The sequence below is a fragment of the Branchiostoma belcheri genome, unplaced genomic scaffold (assembly GCF_001625305.1).
Source record: "Branchiostoma belcheri isolate BF01 breed outbred unplaced genomic scaffold, Haploidv18h27 scaffold80, whole genome shotgun sequence".
In the NCBI taxonomy this organism is placed as follows: Eukaryota; Metazoa; Chordata; class Leptocardii; order Amphioxiformes; family Branchiostomatidae; genus Branchiostoma; species Branchiostoma belcheri.
The window spans coordinates 470,831-490,074 of record NW_017804465.1 but is presented as its reverse complement, the minus strand read 5'-3'; the positions used below and the strand labels follow the sequence as shown (position 1 = coordinate 490,074).

The window sequence follows — 19,244 nt, the reverse complement described above, 5'->3', positions numbered from 1 at the left end:
TAATGCCTCACACCTTCAGCAATCAAGATCAAACAAAATTGAGATGACGGAAAATAATTTGAGGCTGGCTAGAATACCGATAAACACCCAGCATTGATTGCTGCTATTACCTGGCTGCTTGCCCCAGGTCCACTGTTCGATGAGGGTGCGTGCTGGTGACGGTCGGCTGTCCTCCTCCTGCTGTAACTCTTTCTCCTGCTGGTCCAGCCGCTGGCACGCTGGACAGTTACAGCCGTTGTTGGGTCCACAGTGGCCGTCACAGCAGCTACAGGCTGTCACCTTCATCCCACAGTAGTACTTTCCTGTCTCTCCTAACGGGAGATGGAGAATAACAGTTGTTTTCAAATGTAACTATGCAAATTAAACTATTCTCTCTCTCTCTCTCTCCCTCTGTCAGTCAGTCTCAACATACTGTTACTTTAACTGTCGAATCTGGATGGTGCAATTGATATAAATAAACTTCCAGCTCAAATTCAAATGCAAAACCTATTCCCATGGGACCTACAAATAACGAGTTTTTCAAACAAAAATTTCAAGTAGGAGATTGAAAATCATACCTCACAGGGTCACATTTTTCTACCCAAAAATTACATACTGCATATTTTCTGCTGTATATATTATATTATATATATATAATATACAGGGCAAATTTTTTATGTGCCAGTTTTTCATGCAAATTTTTCGCACGCAAAAAAACCTGTTCCCCAGTTCAGCCTCATTGTAAAGTCATCACCAGACACATAATATCCCATGAGACAGTCGTAATGACCAATCTAAAGTGAGCAATTACATGTTGTTCTCTGCTTCCAGTTCATTATCTCATATTTCTTCACCATTGTAACTGTGATGAAACCAGTAAAATATAGCTATAATGTCATGCCAAATGCTATAAACATCTATATTTCTGCTTTAATTCATGAGTTTCAAAAAATTCTGTGAAATATATTGCTGCACAATGTGTACCTTTGACGTTGTTCAAAGTTAAACTGATGATCAGAAACAGTTATTATTTCTTTTATACCTGCACAGCTCCTATTTTTCCTGCACTAACCTGCACATATATACCCAGTACATGAACCAGTGCAGGTTAGGTGCAGGTAGACATCAGAAATACCTGCACAGCTCCAATTTTACCTGTACTAATAACCTGCATATGTAGGTGGTATTGCAAGCCCTATTACTAGTATTAGCAACAAAGAATTTTTTGCTTGGGTGGCAAAAGATCTGCTTGGAGATTATTCTTAAAAGAGATCCCTGTCCTTTACACTATCAAACGCACATTAGCCTTGTATAACACAGCCCCCCGTGTACCTGACAGGAATACTAACAGCCTGTCTGCACCACACAGATATTGATCCAGCCCTGCCGGTGGTATTCAACACTCCGTGTGTGTGCTCTTATCATCGTATATGTACATGTAGTCTGGTCAGTCACAAGATGTGCTCACAGAATAATTGCCTGGAGAATCAATATTATAACCCCCACGTTTTATGTAGTCATGTACATTTGTCCAAGTGGTTGTCAAAATCCGGGCTTTTATTTTTATCAGGGCTTTTATTTCTTATATTTATATTTCTAATTGGAGCTCATGCAGGTATTTCTGATGTCGGTCTACTACCAGGGTAGCACCTGACCTAACCTACACTGGTCCACGTACTGGGTTTACATATGAATGAACGTGTATGTATAATGTAGATTTAGCTGTATTGCCTGTAACCACCTACGTATGAAAAGGAAATAATGACAATGGTTTCTAAACAGTTTTTAGTATGATCCATACTTCCTACATTCAGATGTAGATGAAACTTGACTGTTGCAGGTAATTTTCAATTTTACCTGCATCAGTGCAGGTATGTAGAAAAACTATTTCAAGCCCTGATAATGGTACTAGTAGTAGTTCATAATAAAATTTGTGGTTATGCCTTTCATCAATAACCTCAAAAATCATAAAATTATTTGTAATTGTCGATATAAGACCCTTATGTCAGCAGTTTTGCATGGTTACATTTCCATCCTTCAACAGCGATTTGACACTCAGACCACATTGCAATAAACAAACAAACAAACAAACAAACACTGACCCTTCCTGGCAGCAACGCCTGCAGAGTTGATGATTGTGTCGTTGGTTCCCACGGTAACCTCTCCATCCTTCACCAGCTCGTTCCACAGCGAACTTAGACCATCACGGGAGAACGCACACTGGGAGAAGACAACAGACAATCAGTTATTTTGTGTGTAGCATTTGAGGTATCTTTTTAGTGAATGTTCACAAATGCTAGCCTCCTTTGCAGACTTCTTGGAGCAGTGGCATTTATTTTTTGGGGAGCAATTGAAACACAATTTTTTTACATGGGCTAAAGTCTCCTCATGCAGCAGAGGGAGTTATGCCATGTCCAGAGAGTTATCAATATGGCTCTCTAGCTCTCCTCTCTAAACATGGCCATTCCTCCGAAAAGAAAACGCCACTCATACGAGTCATAGAAACAACCATTGCCTTGCTAGAAGCAGTCTGCGCAGGAGGCTACACAAATGCCGTATCTGGGTCAAGAACATAAGAACGTCCTGCGCATATTTTCTTTTTCTACGAATATCTTGTTCAAAGCTCATCTCCAAGCAGATGTTTGGAGAAGCGGCTAGGAAAATGTAATGGTTTAGTGTCCCCAAACATCTGCTTGGAGATTATTCAGAAGCTGCACCATATTATTTATGACAAGTAAGGCCTCTGATAGAGCAACACAAACACACCTGTAGATCACATTGGCACGTTGAGAACTTATCCAAAATTATGAAAGCTTTCATATGGCATAGATTTCTTCCTGTAATAATCCAGGTTTCAAGCTATCTTTCACAAATTATCATATGACGTCCTTGGCAAAGGTAAGAAACCACCCCCCACCCCCTTCGTGCAAATTGCGTACTGGTGTTTACATTCGCAACAGATCACACTGCGCGATGTAATTCTCTCTACAAAGAATGAGAAATTATGAGACTCTGCGCGACATTTGCAGTTCAACGAGGTGTAATTTCCCGTCTACTCGCTCACCTGTAAGTCTGTCTTCAGCCATTTACCGTCCAGTCTGTGCTGGGTGTGCAGGACCGGCCTGTGGTCGGACGACATCGCGAGCGAAACCGGGACGATTTCCACAGAAACACGGAAAAGCTGTTCGTCAGGTGAACATTGCTAGGACCAAAAAGATGCGCAGCGTCCGCTACTAAGTCTAAAATCTACTGTAGGTTAATGGATTGTTCATAAAAGCCGCTTTACATTTTGCGATGTCAGAAAATCGGGGGTACTTTCTTCGGCTAGCAAGGGAAGATGGCGGCTTGGGCGATACCACAGAAATAATAGGTGTGTAAGCTTCGTGAAGTACAAAAATAAGAACGAATACTTTTAGGTTTTACCTAAAGTATTACCTGGAGCTAATGATAAAATGAATTCAGATATTTAAAAATTTCTATCGTATATAAAACTGTTATAACATCTACTTTTTGGTGCATGTTGACAGAGAAATTGGTGTACCTATAGATGGTTTTCTTTCCTGGTTCCCGATAACCTAGTGGTAAAGTCCAACTTGCCTATTCCCAAATGACGTCTTCTAAATAAAGCGTCATCTAGCGACATTATGTTGAACAGTGAGTTAATTACCTCTGTGCATAAGGCTGCTTTCAGACCAGGGTCGTTTGCATAAATAAAATGTTATAAATGAGTTTGCGCCATTTCCAGTTTGTGGATATTTGGTGAAATCATTCAATTTGTGGACGGATTTGATCCAAGATGATCAAGGAATTTACAATATATCGAAAGATCTAACGTTAACAGGTCAAGACCTACCCACCTATACCATGGAGTTAAACCTCCTTGCCTATACCAAACTTCATTCTTGAGTTATGGTGATAAACCACGTTACATATACTGTATAACGTTACATACAAACGCTGCCAAAAATTCTCAATTCTTTATTAAGATACCAAACATAGCAGACAAACATGACATACAATGTTGCCTGAATGGCGTTGATATTTACATGATAAAATGTCAAAATATTATATATTTACAACAACTATAATTTATAAAAACAGTACATTATCTTGTGCCAGACTCTATCTGTACAGTCTGGTTATAGAGTCTGATTGACTGGTGAAGGAAAGAGTTCTGTACATAGTCTTTTAGTACTGGCGAGGGGGATAGAGATAGTGACATAATCATATAACATAATCTTCTCAGGGGAAAGGTAACAGGCTTTTTATGACAATAGCATCCATTTTTTTAGTAAGGAAGATCCTGTCATTAGTGGGAGAATTTGTACAATTACCTGAGGATGATCCTGTCAAGTTTGATATTAACGTTAATAGCCTCCCTGACATATCTGCCTTTGTCTGAATTTGTGTGCGTTTCTTCTTGCACAGCCGCGGGCGATTGTCCTCTGTTTGCCCCCATGATCGACCTTTGCACTGGGCCAGGGTCATTTTCTCTGCTGGGTAAACAGTAGACATTTCTTGGCTTTCCGACAGACACACTCAGACCGTAGGTTTCTTATTATTACAGCAACTTTGACCAACGCATAGAGGTCTTTTTGTACGAGAGGTACCAAAACGTTGCAGTTGACGGTAAGGCACCTATCTCAATGTCAGATCCATAGTTAACGTTAAGGTTATATAATTAGCCTGCAGCTGGTAATCATTCACCACAGGCTAGCCTAGGGGTTTTACCGGCGTAGGGCCTTTCTTTGACAGCCATCCAACCAGACCTGTTACATGGTTCGTGTTCTTTCGTTTTGGTCATTTCTGTATCTTTGAAAGTCTCTTATGTTAAAGGAAGCCAGATTTCGGCCATGCCTTTTTTGGTGGCAGACTGTTCTAGACAATGGATCCGCGGTAGCCTATAGATCTTCCGACTCTCTCGTAAAGCCCCTGTCACACATGGCGTCCCGAACACATAGCCCTGAACTTTGAACTGAACTTTGAACTTTATGCAACCATGGTTAGGACTAATAGGAGTATGTCGGAGTATTTTGGCTAGGTCGGCTGGTGTTCGGCGGTGTCGGCTACTATTCGGCTGCGCTAGCCGAATGTTTCAAAATGTTTAAAACATTGGTTGGTATAGGGAGGTACGGATATGATTGACTGGTGTTCGGCTACATGTCAGCAGATCACTATTTGGCTCAAAATTGGACTCAAGTTCGTTTCTATTCGTATAGAAAGCTAGGCGTGGCCTAAATCTGGTCAGACTGCTCCCGAACGTCAGCCGAATATTAACGTGGTCGGCCGGTGTTCGGGTGCACTCGGGTCGTGGGATGGTCTTGAATGTGTGATAGGCCTAGGGGCTTAAGGTTTGGGGACAACCAGTTGATTGTTTGTGCTTTGTCTGGATGACCTTGTACTTTGGCCTCTGCAGTAATGTAGGAAGGCAGTTTGTTGTTAAGGGCTTTGTATACGAGCCAATACTGCATTGTAGTAATGGCATGATAAACTGGGGATACAGTTTACACCAACATGTATGGGAAACAAGGTAATGAATGAAGCGTTATAATGAACCGTTATCAATTTCTTTCTAGCCAATGCAATATGGCAAAAAAGAACGAAGAACACGACCTTCGTCAGAGGCTAGCAGACCTCAAAGTAAAGACCTCAGTTTTAGAGGTCAAAGAGGTGGACCGGGAGGCCATGACTAAAAAGACCGTACAGCTGATCAACGCGCACGATGACAACGTAACAAGGTTGACCTGTGACCCGATCAAGGTATTGGACCGAGGAAGTTTTGAAACTACGGGGGAAATCAGCGAAAGCCCAGTTGACTTTGGTGAGAGACATTACTGTTTTCCTCCAGTCATAAGAGACAGTGGTAACTGGCGTGTAAAATATAAGATTGTATTGCATTTATAAACAGAAGACTAATTGAGAAAACTGTTGCTACACTTAAAAGCCATGGCCATAGAGAAAGGAAACAGATGTGCGCATTTTAGTGATGTAAAACTAAAAGGACGGGCCTGTTTTCCATTGGGGGTATGGTGTTCAGCACCAAGGACAGTTTGTCTGTGTGCAGATCGTGTTCAGCGCCAAGGACAAGAATGTTTTCCCATGTCAGAATAGCGTTCAGCACCAAAGATAGATTTGTTTTCTCTATGGACACAAGTATATAGAAACAGTATACATGTACCGGATATCAGATTGTAAGAGGATCCGGAAGGGAAGCGTTTAGGTCATGCACTACCACAAATATCAGACATATAGTATGTAATATCAAATCGATTATCAATAGATTTCCCCCATTTTCATGTTTATACAGACTACGTAATGCAGGACTTCAACGACCGTTTGGTGAGAGCCGGAGTTATCCCGGGTCATCCGATGTTCCTAGGTTTTATCCCGTCTGGCCATGGTACATATCCCGCAGCACTGGGCGGTTTTCTTCCGGCAGTCTTCACCACGTACTCGAGTATGTAACTTTTAACGTGTTTAAAAGAGTAGAAGTTGGTCAAATAGAGAGATAAATATGCCAGAAGAATTGTTCCAATTGAGAGTACCGTTTGCATAATTTCCATAGTTTCCATAACCCTAACTCTACATGTTACTCGAAAACTGTACTCTCTAGCGGACCAACTCCCCTGGCATGCATGCACATGGACCAGTTCTTGGCAAAACATATATATATAGAAAAGATAAAAGTTACATCATTTGAAGTCCTGAAAAATCTATAGACATATCATACACATACATCGTCCAAAGACATACATGTATTATTAGAGTGACAGATTGAATAAGCCATCTGGGTCGTGCCCGTTCATTTTGGTCGTTTCTAAATGCTTTTCAGTTGGGACCATGTGTGTGTCTGGTGGTAGACTGTACGTATGTCATTTTTTAAAATTTTCTATCATGAAACAACAGCGGTTCATATGGAGAGCCCAGCAGCTGTGCAGATAGAAAACAGGCTGATCCAATGGGTGGCAGACCTGTTCGGCTACCCCGCAGGGCATGCCGGGAACATTTCATCGGGAGGTTCTCTCGCCACTCTCACGGCGTTAGCTGTCGCACGGGACAGCAGGCAGCTCAAAGCCGCAGACTTTCACAGGTGTGTAAGCCATTACTGTACTTCAAAGTGTATCTGCTATTTATACCAGCTTTTCATGGGATTTTAGATTGGTGTCCTCTCTCCACAGGTGTGTGATCTACTGTAGTGAGTTCACCCACTATGCTGTGCAGAAGGGACTTCGGGCAGTTGGAATGCGGGAGGCCGTTCTGAGGAAAACTTCAGTGGACAAATCGTTCAAGATGTCAACATTGGATCTTGAGAAACAGATCAAGGAAGATAAGGAAGTGAGAGAATTCTATCAAGTCTTTCTTCTTTTTATTCAAGACATGTGCATGTCTGTCTGTTAATGGTTGCACTAGTGCGTTATCGGCCCTACTATTATGTCAATATTGTATTCAACTAAAATTTCTCAAGTTTTGGTACAAATATTAATGTTATATAATTCCCTTTTTTAAAACTTTCTTGTAACCAGGCCGGTTTGCTGCCGTTCCTGGTCGTGGCCACTGTGGGCACCACGCTGACGGGAAGTGTGGATCCTGTGGACGACATCGCTGACGTGTGTGAACGTCACCAGCTCTGGCTGCACGTGGACGCCGCGTACGGAGGGTTCTTCGCTCTCTGTGACGACATGAAACAGCTGTTTGTTGGCGTGGAGCGGAGCGATTCACTTGTGGTGAATCCACACAAAGGTTTGTGCGAAATAATGTACGCGAAACTTTGAAATCCACAAGTCACTATTTGTTTCTTTACATCTTTCTCTGTCTTTTTTTTCAACTTCTCCATTGCAAATTGGATGGGGAGACATAACAAGTGATTGCTCTCCTCTGCTGCTTATTTTGAAGGAGCAGTTTTTTTGCGATGTTGAACATGGGCTACGTGCGGTTGTCAATTACGCACCCATCGAAGGTCTGCTTTCTTTCGGTGAAAACAATCTAGGTTTGCGGCGTTGAGAATCGTTACCCATATTAAACATCGCAAAGCTGCAACCCCTACCCAAATAATATAAACGATGGTCACCACTGCACAGAAGGCTATATCCCACTAGCCTAGATGCCAGACCCATAACACGCTTGGCCGATGAGTACCTGTAGCCAGCGTGCTCCTTGGGGGCATGTTTGCCCTGGAGCCTTCGAGCTAGGTTTTTTGTAGGCCATGGAAACAGGCTAATCGGCGTTACATTCTCAGGGTTATTCATATCCAGTGGTGTAGGAGTTCTTGTGGTGAAAGATGGAGAGAAGCTCCAACAGACCTGCTCCTTGGAACAAACACCCAGCGTGTACACGGGGATGCAGTTCTTTTCAGCTGAACACCTGTCTCCGTGTGAGCTGTCCTTTGAACTGACCAGGTCTTTCAGGTGAGTGTTCCCGGAGGTATTGTTTTGGGTAGGTTTGTGGATGGGTTTGTGTGTATGCAATATCAGACAGATTTCCTCATTCAGAATATTCTTGTTTTGCCGCCCTGAAATTGCACTGAATACCTTTAACAGAAACCTCGGAATACGTGTAGTATTTTGTTGGGCTGTTCCTTGCAGAGGTGCTCAGATGTGGCTTCCGCTGAACGTGTTTGGTGTTGGAGTTTTCCGTGAGGCCCTGGAGGAGAAACTCCTACTGGCACGTTACTTCTACCGGAAACTGAAAGGTACAAAACCGACATTTTGTCTCAGTGTCATACATTGTAGCTATAGCGTGTCATAGCTATAGCGTCCTTTTTTTGGTTCACATGTTTCAGGCACTCTCTGGGAATTGGCGTTTACCCGTTTGGAGTTGGAATATACTTGATTATCTCAGAGTTTATACTGAGCTGACTATAAACTAAAGAGTCGTTCTTTCTCAATGTACAGAAACTGGTGAATTCGAGCTGCCATTGGAGCCGGAGCTGTCCGTGGTGCTGTTCCGTGCTACAGCGCCACCTGACGTCGACATCAACAACTTCAACCAACAGCTCCTGGAGGACCTGCTTTCTGATGGGAAAATCTTCATGACTGCTGCCGTGCTGGGCGACCAGTACTACCTACGTGTCTGTGTCCTGTGTTTCAGGACCCACATTGAGCACATGGATCTATGCTTCTCCTTGATTCGGGAGAAACGTGGTCATCTTTGGGGGTCAGCTCAAAGCAATGCTTAGAACAAGCCAGTGCCAACATGGTAGTCCAGTACTGTCCAGTACTGCTTTGTATTTTAACATTGTTAAATTTGCACTCGAGCTCTTTTGAACTTTATTTCGTTGATATTTAGTATCCTACTAATAAAAGGCAAAATGTAGGTAAACATTTCAACACTGAATCAACATGAAAGGCGCTGCTTCGAATTAGTTACCTATTATGACCTAAATACCGGCGGAAGGTGACAGAACCACTGCCAAACGTTGGACTGATGAAATCGCTGTTTAGAACGTCTACTTTGACTGATGATGATAGCTCTTGAAAAAAAAACGCAGGGTGTGTCTTCAGATTACTCAAACTCAAATGTCAAATCAACCCCCGCCATTCTCTCCCTGTGGATGTCATCCAGGATTTTACTCTGTTCTGAACTGAGCGAGTTTTTCCAGTCTCCCACCCTTCCTGAGGAACGGCATAAACAATGACAATGAAAATAATAAGCTAAGTGTGTCCAGCTTTGAAATCAATTCTAATACAATGTACTAAAATCAAGCTTAAAATTCTATATTTTGCTAGAACTAGATGTAGGACAAAAATCAGGGCCTTCACATACATGTAGACGGGGGACGGGGAATCCCATATTTCCTTTGTGTTAGAAAGTACTTCCTAGATATAAACAAATGGCGCAATATGCAATAAAAACCAAGGGCGAGTCTAAGCCGGTGTGTTACTGTATACCAGCTATACAGATACAGATAAGCGACCACATACCTTTTCGAATGAATTCAAACCCTGCTTTGGTTAGGTCTCTGAACGCTTCAGTTCGAGAAAAGTTTGTAGCATCGTTGTCTCTCATGGCAGAGAAGGTACACATAGCTGTCACCTCATCAATGCGCGGGTCTGACAGAGTCTTGCCCAGAAAATTTGCGATCTTCACCACGTTTCCTCGCAGATCCTTCAAACAAGGGGACGAGAATTCCAATCAGCCTTTGACAGCAAGAGATTGTGTCACAAAGAATTGAGGTGGTCAAAAACTCGTATTTTCCAAGACCTATCAGAGAGAGGAATTCCGGTTGCCACCAAGCACAGTTGGGGCATCATTACTAGAAAGCTTTAAACAACTCCTGCAATTAAATGTGCAAAATGAGATTGGGTGTATCAGGTCATTCTGTGTACTATAGCTAGCTAGCTGCCGCGCGCCTGCGAAGGGCGGTTATACCGGCTATACGGATACAGATACAGACATGAGGTAGGAGAAACTACATGATCATGCCTAACAACAGGGCCTCTCTGTAACCTCCCTTTGCATAATAAAATAATAAATAACGTGGATCTTACCTCCTTCAGGTCCTCAAATTTGAGGAAGAGCATGTTTTTGTCATCCTTGTGACGCCAGTATTCCGAGATCACGTCCCACCAGAAACCGAAGGCAGCTGTTGAAGATGTTTGAAACATCAAATTAAGTCAATGGCCTGGACCAAACGTCTGTCAGCATAGTAACTGATGCTGTAGCAGACACCCTGTGGTGCTGGGTTACATTATGTAACAATTACAAGTAGCAGGGCAGAGTTGGAGGGACTGGTAACCATATCTTATAAATCTGGGTCGTCATCGACAATGACAGTTTGTTAGGGAAGACCATGCAAATATTACATTTCCATTATTCGTATCTATGATTCTGTCCTTACAAAATATTGTTGATATACCTGTACAAAATGAAGGTCAGGACCGGACTTAAGAAATTTACCTTGTTCGGGATTAATGAATTCTTGGAAGTTTTCGTCAAACGTTCCACAAGGAAGATGCTCGAAGCCCTCCCTCATCTTGTGCAAAGACACCACCACGTCTTTCACATTCCTCGCGCAGTAGATGATCTGGAAAAAAGTATCATTTTTTATATGTATTTTGATGAAAAATGGCAAACTAGGTAATTTTTTGCTGGAGAGATGTTTTCATAATATTCATGACGTTTCAATGACCATGTGTAACATGTCCTTACATGTAACCTTTACTGAATATCGGAAGGTTTCATTTTTAAACGTAAGGACACAGCCACCGTAGTCTCTACCATGCTTTGGGAACCCACTAGGATCCACTAGCGCTAGAGGACTTGGTTCGCTAAATAGAAGAGTTTGCCGCAAACTGTACTGCATGTCTGGAGGACCAACCTGCAGCTGGCATGTTATCTGTCTATTTGGCAAATTTCTACTCATCCCTGGTAGAGACTACGGCTACTGTACAAACCTTCCCCTTCCCCTCCCTCGCCTGTTTAGGTAACAGGTGATACGGCATGTGGGTCTTCATGAGGCGGGGGGAGGGGGCGTCTCTCAGCACTTTGGGCAGCGGCTCCCGGGACCCCGTCCGGTCCATTATCTCCAGCCATGGCACCCGGACAAATATCGGGATCTTGTTCACTTCGCTCAGATCGCCCTCAGTAGACAGTAGAGACACGATCTGTTGTACCCATGTTGTGCCTGGACTCATAAAAGAAGACATACAAAAGTTATAAAGTGTACTCTCCGAGCAGAGGTTTATGCTAAGGTTTGTTTCTGGTGTGCTTTTTGGTGTTTTTATCTGGCTCTCTTTTTTTCGTACTAATTGATTAACAAACGACTACCCCTACGTCTAAAAAAGGTTTTAGGACATGTACCGTCAAGCCCAGGTCCTACATAGCCGAATATGGCCTTCCGAACGTTAGCCGAACTCCCTCAACCATGGTTAGAAGTAGGTCGGAAGCAAGGTCGGCTGGCGTTCGGCTGGGTCGGCTACTGTTTGACTGCGCCGAATGTTTCAAAATGTTAAAAACATCATTCGGGTGTGTACAAAAGGTTGGGCCATGGTTGGCTGGTGTTTGGTAGTAGGTCGGGGAGTGGTTGGCAGTCAAATTTCACTCAAATTTGATTCGATTCGTATAAAAAGGTAGGCCTGACCTAAATCTGATCCGACTGTCCCCGAAATTCAGCCAACCTTGGTCGGCTGATGTTTAGGGGAAGGTTCTGAATGTGTGACAGGTAAGTTACTTATTACGTTTCACCTCATACTAAACTTTAGCAGATTAAAGGCCTTACCTGACTTGACGTACGCTGACACGAAAACGTCGTCGTCTCTCACTTCAAATGACTCCACTAGTTCCACCGCGCGATGGTCGCGCGATGGAAGAACCTCACGCCTTTTTATGAAAAGGCGAGCCAAAGGTTGGATGGGCAATGTTGATGCTCATACTGGTTGCTTCTGGACGCCGGTAAAGAATGGTATCTCTTCCATATGCTAGTTATTTATATACATTGTAGTAAAATTTCCCTCGTCACAAAACGTCAGCAACAGAACGAGACCTGTGCTCGCTTGCGATCCGACGTTTGAGTAATTATTAACCTTACGGTCACATGAAAGCTAATTGTGTCAAGACGTATATAGACTTACTAGTGTATAAAAACGCTGTATTGAGTGAAGAATAGAATGAATAAACTTATTATTAATTATAATAAGTTTTATTTTCAATAATCAACAAGCATGTAGCAGTGCTGTAAAACGAAAACGCTGAATTGCGCACTTATTAGGCCTTAACAACATCCAACAGGTTAAACAAACAGAGCGTAGTGACAGATTACATGCACATATTGACTTAACACAATTAAAACAAAACATCTGCTGAGATGCCAAACGTCCTGAATGTATGTAATGTATAATGTTCACAACGACTGCTGACAATTGTAGACATATCATCAACAGCAAAATGTTGCCAGTATCCTAACATATTAGACCACACCGCGTGCTGCATGTAATGATGGCGTCACCGACTAACGTTCTAACCTCGACGTAAACTGACTTTATTCCTGTGGGCAAGTCTTTCAGGGGCTCCATTTTTCTACATTTAGGTATTGCACTCATGTTTTGGCCTTCATTTGCCGTTGACCGTGATTAGAGACAGGGTATCTATTGATCAAGGATATCAAAAATCATCCAAAGGTTCAGCTCAGTCTACCAGGCTTCAGAGGTGGGTGGAAGACCGAAGAGCAGATAGGCCAAATACTAGTAGACTAGACAGTTTGCCTTTTTAATAGCAAGAGACAAACTGTACTCCTTTCAAGGAAAAACTCCCCTGGCATGTTATCTGTCTATTTCGACAATCTCTACTCTTTCCAGTGGTCTCTGAAATCTGGCAGAGGCTACAAGAGAAAACCTTGTTGTCAGGGTTAGGGTTGACTCGCATGGGGGCTCTCATAATTTTCCCGCCACTCCGTCCAAATGGTAACCTTTGACCCGCATTTCCCGCCATCCTCCAGTGAAACCCGCCACTTTGGAGTTTGGTTCGTCTCGAAAGATTGTAGATTTACAGGTAAGGTTTAAATCTATATTGCATGCAGCTTAGTAATCATACTCTTTAAATCCTACGTCTTCGGCGTAAATAACAGCCAGATCACTTATTCGTCTTAGATCTTCGCCTCTGACTTTGAATGAACGGGAGGTGGGGAGGGGGGCGATTGCTGATCCACTATGCACGTGTACCGGTGTTTTCATTTCATTGAATACAGCTCATCAATCATTAACCTGTTTAAAACCCAGTTCACTTCAGAAGCTATTTGTACAGACCCAAGGGGAATTTCAGGGTCAACAGAATGATATTTTGTTCGAACAAGGACATACTGGATTGGAACAATGTATAATCCAGTAAATTAAACGTAAAAGTCATGAAGCTGGAATATCTGGTATAATCCTGTACATTACCGAATGTTGGTTGTTTCACACACAGTTTTGTTGTCCATTAGTGATACAAAATTGTATAGCAATCTTCCTGGAATCTTTGTTTACAATACAATACACAGCGATACACACACACACAACTACATAGCAATACACACTCACACACACACACACACATAGCGATACACATTCACATACAATACATATCAATAATACACGTTCACACAGCAATACAATACAATACAAAGAAAATATATTACAATATCTCACATGAACTGTTGTCCTGTGAACTGTAGTCCATATTGTCAGGTGTAACATGCAGTCCAGGTGTACTTTCAAAACAGCTCAATTCAATGTACAAACCAAATATACACAGAAAATTGAAAATTTGAACTCTAACTAACTATACTTTCAAACTTCTCCCCAGGTTGAATCATGGCAATCACACGTTATTACCAGACCCCGGCCCTCAACCCAGGGGCACACGAGGTCACGTGTAAAAAGTTACAGACCATCCTCGGCTCCAAGAAGATCGGAGCAGTGACCACTGAGAACTGTTTCAACATCTGTGTGGACGACGGGAAAGACTTGACCGCTGAGGAGCAGAAGAAACTATTATGGGTCATCACGACTCCGTTTGAGGGGGAGAAGACGAGCCGGGAATCTTTCCTCGGCAGGGACGGGGAGAAGGGCCTCCTGATTGAGATTGGACCAAGGTAGGGCGCTATACTACTTAACCTGTACATTTTGTACCTGTAAAATTATTTTGGTAGATACAGGTCTGGACCTTAACATCTGATATACTCAGAGCTCAAAATACCCCCAGCTGCATTTGCAGGTTAGTGCTAGTAAAATTAGAGCTGTACAGGTATTTCTGATGTCTACTTGCACTGGTCCATGTACTTGACTTATACACAAATGTAGGTGTATTAAAAAATTTTGACTGTCACCACCTATAAAGTGTAAAAGAAATAATGGCAATGGTTTCTGAACAGTTTGTAGTATGATCCATACTCTGAGTGGTACATGTAAAAGTTGTCTGGTGCAGGTAATTTTCATTATATTAGATGTACAGTCCAAATGATGTTGAAAATCTTAGTTGCGATAAGTCATCATCTAATCTGTTTTCTTCCAGGTTAAATTTCTCCACTGCCTTTTCCACTAACGCCGTCTCCATCTGCCATGCGGTGGGGCTGAAACAGATCTCACGTATCGAGGTCTTCCGTCGCTTCCTCGTCCAGTCAGCTGACGGCTCTTCTCCAATCACGGCGGAGGAGGAGAGGAGGATGCTGGGAGCCCTCCATGACAGGATGACAGAGTGTCGCTACACGGAGCCGGTGTCCAGTTTTGAGCTGGACGTGAAGCCGGACCCGTGGTATGAGGTGGACGTGATGAGTGGAGGGAAGAAGGCACTGATGAAGGCTAACACTGAGCTGGGTAGGAAAATTTTTCATCACTACATGTCAGGGTAGAGACTCCGATCTTGTAGAATTGCATGGTATAATGATTCTACTGGTAGGGGTCCAAATCGGAGTCTCTGTTAACCAAAACTCCAATCTGAGTATCTGCCAGTAGAGGTCCTGATTGGAGTCTCTGCTATGATTAGAGCCTCTGACAATCTGTGATTCATGTTTTTATGACAAGCAGAGACTATTTATAAATGATATTGGTAGCTACAAGTAATACGATTGAATGTGGAATTTTTTTTTTAAGGAAATCATACTCTGTAGATTCATTTATTGCTTTTCCTTGCAAATAACTGTTGTTAATACTAATCCTTCATATAAATTTTCTGGCAGGTCTTGCCTTCGATGACTGGGACCTGGAATATTACACTAACATGTTCCGAGACCAGCTGGGAAGGAACCCTACGAGTGTGGAGTGTTTCGACTTGGCACAGTCCAACAGGTGACATTTAACACCTATGTTTTTAAGATTCTGAAGTAGAGTAGGTATGTCTGGATGGGTGTGTGGATGGATGGATGGATGGATGGATGGGTTGATGGGTGTGTGTGTGTGTGTGTGTGTGTTGGTGAATGGATGGATGGATGGATGGATGGATGGGTGGGTGGATGGATGGATGGACGGACGGATTGTAACAGCTAGTCATTTTTCAATCCGCTAACCTGGATGGAAAAAAATATTTCTGTCTCTGTACCTTACAGTGAGCACAGCCGACACTGGTTCTTCAAAGGAAAGATGGTTATAGATGGGAAGGAACATGAGGACTCACTCTTTAAGATGGTGATGAAGACTCAGGAACACAGCAACGATAACAACGTTATCAAGTTCAGTGACAACAGCAGGTAAAGTAACTAATACCCTGTATATACCTGTCCAATAACAGTCTCATTTTCACAAAGAAGGCTATTCTAGTCTCTGGTTGTCCATCGTCTCCGATGATGACTTCTGTGCACAGCCCGTCAGGTGGGGTGGATCCTCTGGTGACTTCTTAGCCCAAAGGCTGAGGCACACAGCTTCCCGCACCTGCTGCACTGGTATTCTGTAGTACTAGTAGTTTTTGTTGTCCTATGACGCTTCTCCCTCACAACTTCGAGGCGTCTCCTCCTTTCCTCCTCGAACGCAGATGTGGCCTTTGTCACAAGAGCCCTCCAGGCTGGCCGATCAGCGGCAGCTGCCTCAAACTCGGATGGCTTGATACCACACCACTGAAGGTTGTTCTTAAGTACATCTTTGTACCTCAGTTTTGGCCTACCCCTACGGCGGGAGCCCAGCTTGAGCTCTCCGTACAACAACTGTCTGGGGATACGGCTATCATCCATCCTGCTGACGTGACCAGACCAACGTAGTTGAGCCTTCAGTAGCAATGCCTCAATGCTTGATGATTGGGCTCTGTCCAATACTTCCTGGTTAGTGATTTTATCCTGCCAGCGGATGTTCATAATGGTGCGCAATGACCTCATGTGGAATTTTTCCAGCTGCTTTATGTGCCGACGATACAGTGTCCACGTTTCACATCCATAGAGCAGTGTTGAGATCACTACGGCATTGTAGATTTTAAGCTTTGTGGACAGTTTCACTCCTCTTTGCTGAAGTACCTTGGCCCTCAGCCTTCCCAATGCCTGACTGGCTTTCCGGATTCTGCATGAGATTTCTTTGTCCAGCGAACCGTCTGCTGAAACTGTGCTACCCAGGTAAGTAAAGTGTTCCTTGTTTTGCAGCACAACAGAATCAATTTTGATACTAGGCGCAGGTAGAATTGTGTTTGGTGCTGGTTGCACTAACACCTCGGTTTTGCCAAGGCTGATTGTCAAACCAAAGAGCTTTGAAGCTGCGGCAAAACGGTCAGTAATGAGTTGTAGGTGGTTCTCCATGTGCGCCAAGAGAGCGCAGTCGTCTGCAAACAAGGCTTCTAGTATGAGCCTTTCCACAGTCTTTGTTCGGGCTTGCAGGCGGCGTAGGTCAAAGACTGATCCGTCTGAACGGTATTTGATGTATACCCCAAGGTCAAGATCTTTCACAGCGTGCAGAAGGACTTGTGTGAAGAACAAGTTGAACAACACTGGTGCGAGCACGCACCCTTGCTTTACACCTGTGGTGATATTGAAGGGTTTGGAGAAGTCCCCACCAATCAACACCTGTGCTGTCATGTTGTCGTGGAATAGCCTCACTAGCGTGGTGAATTTTTTAGGACACCCCAGTTTGGTAAGGATAGTCCATAGTGCTTCTCTGTTAATGCTATCAAAAGCTTTGGTCAGGTCGATGAACACAGCGAAGAGGTCCTTTCGCTGTTCAATGCACTTTTCTTGGACTTGCCGCAGAGCAAACACCATGTCCGTGGTGCTGCGACCTGGGCGAAACCCGCATTGTGCCTCAGGAAGGTTGCTCTCGGAGACATTGCTGATCAGTCTGTTAAGAAGGATACGGGCAAGGATTTTTCCGGCAATGGAGAGCAAAGATATTCCTCTATAGTTGCCACAATCTGATTTCTGTCCTTTGTTTTTGTACAGTGCTATGATTGTAGCATCTCTGAGGTCTGATGGCATGCATTCCGTCTCCCAGATGGTAAGAAGAAGGTCATGGAAGGCTTGGAAAGCAGTTTCACCCATAGACTTGTACAGTTCTGCTGGGATTCCGTCTTTTCCTGGTGCCTTTCCATTGTTCATCTGTCTGATGGCAGTCTTCACTTCCTCCTCAGTGGGGGGTAGGTCCAGGTTTTCCTGGATATTCCTCTGAGGGACTTGTTGAAGTGCTGCCTCGTCAACTGGAGAAGGTCGATTTAGGAGGTTGGTGAAGTGTTCTTCCCACCTGGCACTAATTCCTTCTTTGTCCTTGATGACAGTTTGACCATCAGCTGACATTAGGGGTGCAGTTTTCCCACTTTGGGGGCCATATATGGCTTTTGTGGCAGCAAACAGCATTTTTGAATTGTTTGAGTCTGCATAGTGTTGTATTTCGGCAGCTTTCTGTTCCCACCATTCGTTTTGCATGGCTCGAAGCTGTTTTTGTACTCTAGCCTTCACCATTTTATACTTGTCGTGACGAGGAGTGCTTGGGCAGTTTTGCCATTCAGTGTAGGCTTTTCTCTTTTCGTTTAGGAGGACTTGGATGCTTTCATCATTCTCGTCAAACCAGTCTTGGTGGTGACGAGTCTTGGGCCCTAGTACTGACTTTGCTGTTGCTGTGATGCACTCTTTAAGGCGGTTCCATTTTTCCTCTGGGCCGCCATCCAGAGTTCCCATCTTTGCTATCTTGCTGTCAAGTTTAGTTTGAAACTCCTGTAGATGTTCATCTGATTGGAGTTTAGCAATGTTGAATCATGAGGACAGGATCCATTTATGTCCTTATAAATTATGTATATGAAGTCCTGATTTGAATAACTTTGAAATGTTGCAAGTGTGAAATTTACTTCCCGTCTCCAGTGCTATCCAGGGTTACCAGGTCCCAGTGCTCCAGCCCGGCCAGACGTCTGTGTCCAGTAGTTTTCAGGACAGGTCGGCACTGCGACATGTCATCTTCACAGCAGAGACACACAACTTCCCTACAGGTGGGGCAGGCCAGGTTCTTTCCTCAAGAAACAGTTCATTCATTTGTCTTAAGTGTTTTTAAATAGAAATTCTGAGTGGCCAGTGTCTGTTACGACACCACAGGTATGGCTATTGTCCTTTTCTTTATTTCTATTTCTAACATTTTCTAAACGTATACAATAGGTGTAATGTCCTGCTATGTGAGTTTTCATGAAGTAGCTATTCTGTCATTGTTTCATTCTTTTAGCTGCATGTTATTCTCCTACTCTTTTCGATATCATGCGCGAAGTGTGGCTATCCTCAAACACGGAGCCTCTGGCTTTCAAGAGGACGTGCCTAACTGAAGCTAAATGTACTCATTTTCTCCAACTCCAAGTCAATTGAGGAAAAGGGCGGTTCCCAAGAACAGTGGGGCCTGCCAGTGATT

General features: G+C 43.4%; 3 protein-coding genes and 1 pseudogene across 3 annotated transcripts in view; 2 read left to right on the top strand and 2 right to left on the bottom strand.

Annotated features, from left to right (window-relative positions):
• LOC109486498 (E3 ubiquitin-protein ligase HERC2-like) overlaps nt 1-3,339 on the bottom strand; it is a 69,908-nt gene extending 66,569 nt beyond the window's left edge. The window contains 3 exon segments of the mRNA XM_019790335.1: nt 111-311; nt 2,082-2,199; nt 3,044-3,339. Coding sequence (XP_019645894.1) covers nt 111-311; nt 2,082-2,199; nt 3,044-3,118 — 394 coding nt within the window. The 5' untranslated portion in view covers nt 3,119-3,339.
• Nucleotides 3,340-5,559: 2,220 nt separating this feature from the next.
• On the top strand, nt 5,560-9,192 carry LOC109486504 (tyrosine decarboxylase 1-like). Its single transcript, XM_019790341.1, has 8 exons — nt 5,560-5,800; nt 6,287-6,436; nt 6,886-7,069; nt 7,158-7,314; nt 7,503-7,719; nt 8,216-8,384; nt 8,562-8,668; nt 8,871-9,192. The coding sequence occupies exons 1-8, from the start codon at nt 5,566-5,568 to the stop codon at nt 9,152-9,154; spliced, it is 1,503 nt and encodes a 500-aa protein (XP_019645900.1). The 5' UTR covers nt 5,560-5,565; the 3' UTR covers nt 9,155-9,192.
• A 47-nt stretch (nt 9,193-9,239) lies between these two features.
• Nucleotides 9,240-12,348, bottom strand: LOC109486496 (annotated as a pseudogene).
• Nucleotides 12,349-13,369: 1,021 nt separating this feature from the next.
• LOC109486500 (phosphoribosylformylglycinamidine synthase-like) overlaps nt 13,370-19,244 on the top strand; it is a 36,228-nt gene continuing 30,353 nt past the window's right edge. Inside the window, exons 1-6 of the mRNA XM_019790336.1 lie at nt 13,370-13,464; nt 14,257-14,545; nt 14,965-15,266; nt 15,629-15,737; nt 15,995-16,135; nt 18,713-18,837. Coding sequence (XP_019645895.1) covers nt 14,265-14,545; nt 14,965-15,266; nt 15,629-15,737; nt 15,995-16,135; nt 18,713-18,837 — 958 coding nt within the window. The 5' untranslated portion in view covers nt 13,370-13,464; nt 14,257-14,264. The remainder of the gene's footprint in view (nt 13,465-14,256; nt 14,546-14,964; nt 15,267-15,628; nt 15,738-15,994; nt 16,136-18,712; nt 18,838-19,244) is intronic.